The sequence below is a fragment of the Cavia porcellus genome, unplaced genomic scaffold, assembly GCF_034190915.1.
Source record: "Cavia porcellus strain 051 isolate PalLab524CR breed Dunkin Hartley unplaced genomic scaffold, mCavPor4.1 scaffold_26, whole genome shotgun sequence".
In the NCBI taxonomy this organism is placed as follows: domain Eukaryota; kingdom Metazoa; phylum Chordata; class Mammalia; order Rodentia; family Caviidae; genus Cavia; species Cavia porcellus.
The window spans coordinates 21,047,895-21,057,785 of NW_026947509.1; the positions used below are offsets into that span (position 1 = coordinate 21,047,895).

Below are 9,891 nucleotides of genomic sequence, written 5' to 3' on the forward strand. Positions count from 1 at the left end.
AGAAGAACCTAAAATAGGATAGAGACTGTAAGATGAATAAAAGGGGTAGATTTGATGGTTTTATAGGAAATAGAACTAATTAGCCTTGGTGATGGACTAGATTGGAAGAGAAAAAAGGAGAGGATTAAATTGGTCACCTAGGTTTCTGACTCATGGTGCCAAAAAGAAAGGTGTGATAGTCAGGCATGGTGACAAATGACTACAATTCCAGCCTGAGAAGGTTGCAGCAAGATGATCAAGAGGTGGGAGGTAGTCTGAGCTACACAGAAAGTCCAAGACTAGCCTGGCCTCTACAGTGAGTCCCTGTCTCAAAAAAACAAAGCATCAAAACCAAAACAGAAAGAGAGGAAGGAAAGAGAAAGCAAGAGAAGATATAAAAGAAACAGAGAGAGGGACAGACCAAACTGCCCCTAGGTCTATCAGAGAACTGAGGGCACAGGGCAAATTGCTGTCTCCTGAATTGGAAAGACAAACAGGCGGATAGAAAATCACAACCTTTTAGCAGAAAGTCAAGAGCAGAAACTGAAAAGCTAAAATCAGGAAGGAAAACCAACTAACTGGAGGTTCAGAGTAAGCAAATTTGAGAGTTCAAAATTTCGGGAGATTCCACTCTTAAAGAAATCTCTAGGCTTTTACTTTTACTTTCACGAACTTTTTCATGTTCTCAAAATGAAACTACAGAAAATTCCCTTTGGGCTTCTGGCAGAGGGAGAGAAGTGGCCATTTTGAAATAAATCCATTTGTAACAAGGGCTCTCCAGAAGAGAAGCTACTCTTTTCTTTTGGCGGTGGGGGGGGGGGGAGGGAACCGGGTCTCACTATGCAGTTCAGGCTGGCCTTGAGCTCACTTTGTAGCCCAAGCTGGTCTCAAACTCCAAACGATCCTCCCACCTCAGCCTCCTAAGTGTTGGGATTACAGGCGTGAGCCACCACGCCCGGCTGAAATTCTCTTCTTAAGTCATTAGGACAGTCTAACAGGGACAGTGGAACATGCCTATAATCCCAGCACTGGGAAGGCTGAGGCAGGAAATTTGTAAGTTCATAACCAGTCTGGATGATATAGCAAGATCGTGGCGGGGGCGGGGGGAGAGAAAATTAATTTTAAGAGGCATAGCAAGCATCAGAGATTCGTTCAGAGAAATAGAAACTATCAGGCCAGGAATTTCAAACTCTGGAAAACTAAGGCAGAAGAATGGAAAATTATCAAATTAGTGAGATCCTATCACAAAATAAAAAATAAAAAGGATTAACCAAGAATGGTGCTATACATCTGTAATCCCAGGACTCAGGAGGCTAAGGCAGGAGGATTGATTCAAGGTCAGTCTGAATTACACAGTAAGTTCAAGGTCAGCCTAAAGTACATACATAGGAAGATCCTATCTCAAAAACCAAAAGCGAGTGAGTTGAGAAAAAGACAGCGAAGGGGGCTGGAAATTTAGGTCAGTCTAGGACTCAGGTGTAGGAGACAATTTGAGTGCTACAGAACATTTGCTGTGACTTTGATTATAAGGAGACATTTCCTTATACTCATAGGTACAGAGCTGTCTGTGATATTTCCTTCTCTCTTCAATTGTCTCTAAGCACTGCAAATAAGGCTAGCTGAGGTACTGGTATATAATCAGTCTGTCTCCTGTTTCTTCGCAAAGTGTTCTCTGGAAAATATATAAGCACAGTGGGATGGTAGAGCCATCAGCTCCAGAATGTCAACTGGGTATGAGCCTTAAAATGAAGAGGCTATGAGTCCCCAGGGCACAAAAGTTTACATATCAGAAACTGAAGCAACAGCCTCCAAAAACAATTAAGTTGCTACCTTAGTTAACTTAAGAAAGTTGATCCTTCTACATATTGTTAGCCCTGCATTTTGCAAAGATGCTTTTCTCCCTACCTGGCCAGCCAGCTCAAGTTACATAGTTCCCGCCATCCTCACTGTCACTCATCCTCGAGCCACCCCTTTCTTCACAAGATAATAAATTCTGGGAGAGACCTAGGATCGGGATGTTAGTGTATATATCCTCACAAGGATTAGACTCAAAATCCCTTGGATGCCTTTCACTTTGAATACGTCTTGGTGTTGTTACTCTTTTATTAGAGATAATAGATTAAAATTAACTTGCTGGGATTCCAATAATGTCTCAGTAGGGTTACAAATATAGCTTTTTGGATTGTGAGGAAAGCTAAAAAAGGGATTACAATACTTGGATTACAATACACAATATTTGGGATTACAGTACAGGGTTCAGTATCCAGTACAGCAATCAATCAATCAATCAATAAACCTATGATCATTCTGAGATGGGCTCTAAAGGAAAAAGTAGACAACACACGAGAACACATGAGTAGGCTCCATGGTTGCGATGGAGGAGCAACTCTGAAGGCAGGGTCCACTACTGCCATGGAGTGGGCTCTTTGCTGGCATTGACTCTGCCACCAACATATCTGAGGAGACCTACAATGGGAACAGCGCAGGCCTCCACACCGTGGAGCTAGGAGCACAGTATGGGTACAAAGGCTGAAGCAGGAGGGTTGCAAGCAAACTCCTCCTCTGAGTCCCAGGGTGATGTATACACTGAGCTCCTGTTTTCCAAAATTTGAAAAGTGAATTTTAAGGAACAGAAGTTAAGAGTAGGAAATGTTTATGAGAGAGAGACAGCTGCTGAGAGACAGGAAGAGACCCGAAAAATGGGTTGCTGTGGACCCCACTTTACAGAGGAAGTTCTATAGAGCAAAATCATGAGCTCCAGAGACTTCAAGAAAATTGAGGTAAATGAGGAAACTGAAGGAGAACATCTTGCTCTACAAGACAGAAACTGGACAGCATCAAGCTTTTTAGGCTCTGATAACAAAGAGGCTGAGGATTCTTGTCCTCAATTAAAAACACAAGTGTCTAATCCAGAAAAAGGGCTGATGTACAGTCCTGTGTCTTCCAAAAAACACAGAGAGCAAGCATTAGCTTTACCAGTATTTTTTCACCAGTGAGTTAGGGTGAAAGTACCTAAGCTTTCTTTCCAGTTTTTTATTTACTTTATTGATTTTTTCTTTTGTGGTGATACTAGGCATTGAACCTAGGGTCTTGTACTTGTGATCTTCCTGCCTCCGCCTTCTGAGTAGCCTGTCCCGCTGTGCCTGTCACTGTAACAGAAAACGCCACCCCCACCCCCAGCCAGTACACTTCAGTTTCTTGTAGTTAGCCAGGTAACAGTTCCTGTTGCAGTTCCAGTTGCCTCTGTCTCTCAGACACAGCTGGTCACTGTGATGCAAAGCTGGTTACTATGATGCCTATCATAAGAACTAATCAAAGACAGCCAAGTTTTCTTCCTTTTGTATACCCCCTTTTAAAACCCCATAAAAACCTTCCTTCCTGGGCCTTTGGGACTAACATTTTAAGGGACAACTGATTCCCTGTCAGTGCCCGTCTGACATTAAATAAATCGGCCTCCAAACCCTGGGTGCTGTTTTGGTGTTTCTGCTTGCCGTTGTACCATCACCTCAGTTTTTTGTTTTTGTTGTTGTTGTTTGTTTGTTTTTGTTTTGTTGCAATTCTGTGGATTGAACCCAAGGCCTTTACACTGAGCCATACCCAATCCTTTTTATTTTTTTAATTGAGATAGGGTCTCAGTAAGTTGCTAAATTGCCTTGAACTTGGGATCTTCCTGCCTTAGCACTGGAGGATTGTAGGTATGCACCAATACACCTGGCAGAACCTCACGCTTTACAGACACAAGAATCCCAAAAGTGCTCTTCCTGTCTGGGATTTGTTTGTCAAAGCAAGGTATGACAGGAGACAGCAGCAAAAAGCCCGGTACATAGGCCCAGAATGTACGATTTGGGATTCCACAGAGCCCATGATGGTAATCACCTCAATAGAAGCTGTTACCTCAGTACCTCTCTCTTTACAGCTGACCATGATGCCATGCTATTGATGACTTTTTCCAGAATTAAGCCCTGTGAGTCTCCTCTTTCCAGCCAGCATGGAATGATGGGCATCTCTCAGGACAACTGGCACAAGACCAGGAGCAAAAGAAAGCCCAAGAAGTGGAAGTATGAGTTGGGTTGCCCAGCTGCCAGCACTAAGATTGGCCCCCACCAAATACACACAGTTGAGTTCAAGGAGGCAACAAGAGGCAGTGAGCCCTCAGGCTGGATACTGGAAACTTCTCCTGGGACTCTTGAGTGTTATACTTGAAAAACAAGGATCACTGACATTGTTTACAATGTGTCCAATAATGAGCTGGTATGCACCAAGACCCTGGTGAAGAACGGCACTGTGCTCATTGATAGCGTGCTCTACAGTGGTACAAATACCCCCTGAGCTACAAGCAGGGGTTCCAGCAGGGCAAGCTTCTTGCCTGCATTGCATCAAGACCAGGCTAGTGTGGCCAAGCAGATGGCTATGTGCTAGAGGGTAAGGAACTGGAGTCTCATCTGAGGAAAACCAAGGCCCAGAAAGAGGCAAATAAACCTCCCTTCCTGGCTTAGTTCTTGTAATAAAGGTGTCTATTGTTCTATGGTTAAAAAAAAAAAACAGACCCGTGAGTCATATTTGCCAACAATCACCTGCAATCTTCTATTACACAAAGATTTTTCAGCTCTTGTCCTAATGCTGTTCTGATTCACCTCCCAAGAGTTCAGATCTTATGAATGCTAGATGCTCAGTAGAGGCCTCCGTAGCTTCCTACATCCCATTGGTAATCTTGTCACTCACAGATATTTATTAACCACCTGCTCCATACCTTCATCCTCCCATCCCTATTTAAGAATATGTGTTATTTATGGCATCATGAAGAATCAGGAGAATTTGCCTCATGTCACATTCCACTGCTAATTAAATCAATTTCTAAACTCAGTTACCTCATAAGATTCCTGCTCTTTTTGCCTGCTTCAGCATTTTGGGAAATGAGTGCAGTGGGTACAGAAGCACTTTGAAAATGCACCTGTCCTGTTTTATAAGATAAATAAAAAGATTAAGAAAGAACTAAACAAAACGCTGGAAATAAAAATACTGAAATAGGGGCTGGCGATTTAGCTCAGCGGCCTAAGTGCCTGCCTAGCAAGTGTGAGGTTGTCAGTTTGATCTTTAGTACAGAAAGAAAGAAAGAAAGAAAGAAAGAAAGAAAGAAAGAAAGAGAGAGAGAGAGAAAAGCCACTGAAACAAATGAGGATTGCCTAGTGGACTTCAGGCATTAACAGACTGTACGAGGCTGAGGAGAGAATCAATGAGTTTGTAGGAATGTCAATAGAAACAAAATGCAAATAGGGAAAAGAAAAGAGCTAAAAACTGCAGAGCCATTATAAAATGTGTAGTATACACATAATGAAACTAGCAGATAAAAAAGAAAAGAACAGAAGAAATGTGTGAAGCAACAATGACTAGAATTTCCTTAAACTGACTAGATTTGGTGGCACATGCCTGGGGAGGCTACAAAAAGAGGATTGACTTGAGTTCAAGGCCAGTCTGAATTACCCAATGAGATTCTGTCTTAAAAGAGAAAGGTGGCACAGAGCTATAATCCTAGCACTCAGAGGCTGAGGCAGGAGAATTGCCATGAGTTTGAGGCCAGCCTATACTACATAGTGAGTTTAAGGCTAGCCTGGACTACACAGCAGAACTGTCTCAAGAGGGGAAAAAAAAAAAAAAAGAATTTCCCCAAACTAATGATGAATATCAAACACAGATCCAGGAAATTCAAAGAACAGCAAACATGACAGATACCAAGAAAATTCAGAAAAAGAGCAGCACATTGGCATATCATATTCAAACTGCTGATAATCAAAGACAAATTTAAAAATTGAAAGAAGCGGGGCTGGGGATTTAGCTCAGCGGCATGAGCGCCTGCCTTGTAAGCAGGCAGTCGTGAGTTCGATCCCTGGTACCGATAAAAAACAAAAAAACAAAAAAAAAATTGAAAGAAGCAAGAAATAGGGCAGAAAAAGTGTTCAAGAGAGATGCAAAGAATTACATTACTATACATCTAGACAGCATTCAGACAAGAAGAAAGTGGTATGAAATTGTGAGTTGAAAAGGAAAAAAACCCCTTCAAACCTAATGTTCTATGTTCAGCAAAATTATCCTTCAGAGGAAAAGAAATAAACATGTTCTCAACAAAAACTGAGGAAATTTGTCACAAGTAGACATCCCTGAGAGGCATGTTAGAAGGAACTCCTTAAGAATAAAAATGATACAGATCAGAAACAGATTTACAAAGAAGGAAGATCACTGAGAATAAATGAAGGAACAATGTTAAATAACTAGAATTTCACACATGTCCAACTTATGGTACTTATGGACGACGGGGTTCTACCTGCAACTAAACCTGTGGAACATCTGTGAAGACTGATCTCGGGATTAGGGACAATATAAGCCAGTAGGTCTGCAAGTGGAAGAAATGGCCTTTCACACCGTGCGCCGGGCTCAGTACTTGGCGATGGAATGCGAGGGAGACACTAGGACGACAAGAAGATAGGAAAACAGAGTTTGCTTATAACTGTGTGCAAAGCAGATACTTGAAAAAAGAAAAATATTTTAAATTGTTATTATTTATTCATATTTACTTGCAGTACTGGGGATTGAGACCCAGGGTCTTCCCAATGAGTTACACTCCCAGCCCTTTTGATTTTTATTTTCAGACCAGGGTCCTTTTTATTTTATTTTCAGGGTATCTGCAAATGGCCCGGGTGAACTCTAACTTCCGATGGTCCTGCCTCAGTCACCTCAGTACTGGGGTCACAGATATGCACCAAGAGCCCTGGCAAAATGCAATTTTAAACTACACGAGACAGGAAAGCGATAACATAACAAAACTCAAAAAAACTACCTATACTACCACCATCCAGAGAAAAGGAGACTAACAATGTGGAGCCTTTTTCAAACTTTTTTATAGTACTAAGGATTTAATCCAAAAGTTCTATCAGTAAGTTACAACCTGCACTCCGTGTGTTTGCGTGTTTGTTTTGTTTTTTCTATTATCGGAAAAGGTCACTACTCGTTGCCAGGACCCCACCCCAGCCTTCAGGGTAGCTGGGATTACAGGCATGCACACCACGCCGGGCTCCAAACGTTGTTTTTGTTTTTGTTTTTTGTTTGTTTGTTTGTTTGTTTTGGTACCGGGGATCAAACACATGACCTTGTGCTCGCGAGGCAGGCGCTTATGCCGCTGAGCTAAATCCCTGGCACCTTTTTCTTTTTGATACCAGGGATCGAATTCACGTCCTCACTCTTGCCAAGGAGGCGCTTACGCCACTGAGCTAAATCCCCAGCCTTTAAAAAAAAAAAAAAAAATCTCCTTCACACACATTCCTTCATTCCTTCTCGATGCTGGGGATAACGTCCAGGGCTTCTCTCCTGCTAATCAAGCATTATGCCTCTTAGCAGCTGCCCACCTCGGTGCGTATTTTATATTTTAAAGGTGAGCGCCCCCTTCTGTTTCTCGAAAGCAAACGTCAAACTCTAATAGAAGAAGCGCTGACCTAAGGGAAAGGCTTCCGAGCTGATTCTATGGCTGGGATTTAAGGAACCCTGTTTCAAATGACGAAGATAACAGTAAAGGCAATCAGTGTGACCTCCAACATACAGATTATGAATTGGGTCTCCAGACTTAGTAACTTTTCTGCAATTCTCCAGAAGGCAGAGAACACAAACCGGAAAACACACAGCTGCAACTCCAACACTCCATCTACCAGCGAGTCTTCACCTGTGAAGAGTGGCGCCAGGCCAGCTGGCTCCACCTTATGACGTCACGAAGTCTGTTTCTCGCGCGCTCTCTCTGGCCGGCCATTGGCTCTCTCCTGCAGACCTCTTCCAGGGCAAGGAAAAAAGCTCTCAGAAGCGGAAGTAAAGTGTCTCGGATTCCAGACAGCTGTAGCATTTAAAGTTGAGCCATCTAGTGCCTCGGCGGAAGGCCGCTTCTACGCACAGTATCCAGGCCGAGTCAGGAGCAGACTCCATACCTCTACTAGTCTATGGAAAGGACTGAAAAGGATCGGAAAGTATCCTGCGCAGAACGAAAAGCCCGAGATCCCAAGAGGTGCCGGAAAACCCGTGCCAAGGGAAGGGTTTAGAAGCTTCCCCCGGGGAAGGGAACTCCCCGGGCCATACCCGCCAATCATGGCCGCCCCCAAGGGGGCCGGTCCAGCCACTTGGCGCATTGCGGCCGCAGCCAGCTGGCAAGTGGTGCGCGAACGCTACGTGGAGCATTTCCCTCGAGTCCTCCAGTTTCTGCGCTCCCTCCGCGCTGCCGCCCCCGGCTTGGTTCGCTACCGGCACCACGAGCGCTTGTGTATGGGCCTACAGGCCAAGGTATTGCAGCGAGAGGACCCGGAAGGGGGAGGGGTGCGAGGACCTGTGGAGGGGACCGTCAGGTTGGGGGTGACACTAGTCGGAAAGGATGGCTTGCCTGAAACGGGATTCTGAGCACAGTGTCATGCAGATGGTGGTGGAGATGATCGTACGAGGCCGGCCTTGGCCTCAGGTTCTGAGTGTCCTGAATCGCCATTTCCCAGAGTCTGGACTTATACCGCGGGACCCTAAAGCTGTGAGTAATCCCTGGAACAAGACCTGACCCCAGTTACGCTTAGTGTACCAAAGTTGCTCCTTCTCCCCACCACCGGATCCTGGTGTGTGCAACTTTTTTCTGCCTTTCATATCGTTCCTCAACAGAAAGAGCAGGATCTGAAGATTTTGGAGGCACGCGAAACCTTTTGCCAGCAGGTGAAGCAACTGTCAGAGGCCCCCGTGAATTTGGCCTCAACGCTACAGGTGAGAAACTAGCTGGATTGAAGGCTGTCAGGTGGCTCCTGTTTCCATCCTCCTCTTCTGATCTGCTGCTTTTTCGGCTCAGCAGGAGCTTGAAGAAGAATATGGGGAAGCCTTTATGACCGCCATGGAGAAGCTGTTTTTTGAATACTTGTGTCAGCTAGAGAGAGCACTGCCTACCATACAGGCACAGCAGGTTTCATTGGGGCAGAGCACAAGGGCAGGCTGTGGGGTGATTGTCTGAGAAACTATGGTCTTCATAGTTCTCCCTTCCCACAGCTTCAAGATGTGCTGAGTTGGATGCAGCCTGAAGTTCCTGTCCCCTCTTCTCTTGCCTTGAGCCAGTATGCTGTGGACATGGGGTGGCCACTTCCAGGTACCAGGACCACCTGGGAAACTAGCAAATTTAGGGGTGTAGTGTTGAGCATAACCTCATTTAATTCGGCCTATTGGAAGTTATGTGAGCCTGGGGTAGTTAATTCATTCTCCTAGTAAGAAACCTCATTTCTTTCAGAGCACTTTGTTTCTAATTCAGTGAACTTGACTGAGCCTGTGGGACAGAATCCTCCTACACAGTCTAGACCAGCTCTCCACAGTCCTCTGCCAAAAGCCAAGCTGAGCCCTGGGGGACCAGCTTCAAAGAAGCATCGCGAATCTTTTGCTGGCCATCACTTCAATCTGGCCCCACTAGGTCGGCGAAGATGCCAGTCTCGATGGACATCTGCGAGGGGCAGCTACAAAGAACGCCCCACAGTCATGTTGTTGCCCTTTAGGAATCTGGACCCACCAAGCCAAGTCATAGCTCAGCCTGAGGGCAGGGAAGAGCATGGGATGCACACAGCAGACACAGCAGGTGTGGGCACAAAAGCAGCCATCACCAGCAAGTCAAAGAGTCCATCTCAGATTCTGGGGGGAAAGGCTCTGAAGGAAAACCCACCTGCCTTGTCTGCCTCAGGGGAAATGGAGTGAGTACAAGTGTTGTTTGTCCCTGCTAGGAGCACACTGTTTGCCTTCTTTGTCTTTACCCTGCCCCTTGTTTGCTTCTGTCTTAGGAATTGCTTGGGTTGTTACTTGGAACCTCTGAGACTACCCTTATCACCTTCAGAGGCCAAGAAGCCAGGTAGGTGGGTCAGGACTGGATCA

At 44.9% G+C, this 9,891-nt stretch overlaps 1 protein-coding gene and 1 pseudogene across 12 annotated transcripts in view; both read left to right on the plus strand.

Moving 5' to 3' along the window:
- The first annotated feature begins 3,975 nt into the window (after positions 1-3,975).
- LOC111758125 (small ribosomal subunit protein eS8-like) lies at positions 3,976-4,475 on the plus strand (annotated as a pseudogene).
- A 3,295-nt stretch (positions 4,476-7,770) lies between these two features.
- The window catches only part of LOC100735848 (TERF1-interacting nuclear factor 2), a 31,224-nt gene continuing 29,103 nt past the window's right edge, over positions 7,771-9,891 (plus strand). For 4 of the 12 annotated variants that reach the window (XM_063236856.1, XM_013157515.3, XM_013157519.3 and 1 more), the window contains exons 1-7: positions 7,773-8,292; positions 8,423-8,527; positions 8,653-8,751; positions 8,834-8,944; positions 9,028-9,124; positions 9,263-9,713; positions 9,801-9,868. In XM_063236856.1, the coding sequence (XP_063092926.1) occupies positions 8,101-8,292; positions 8,423-8,527; positions 8,653-8,751; positions 8,834-8,944; positions 9,028-9,124; positions 9,263-9,713; positions 9,801-9,868 (1,123 nt within the window). In that variant the 5' untranslated portion in view covers positions 7,773-8,100. Of the gene's footprint in view, positions 8,293-8,422; positions 8,528-8,652; positions 8,752-8,833; positions 8,945-9,027; positions 9,125-9,262; positions 9,718-9,800; positions 9,869-9,891 lie in introns of those variants that run through there. The other 8 variants (XM_063236857.1, XM_013157522.3, XM_063236859.1 and 5 more) reach the window with 7 other exon arrangements.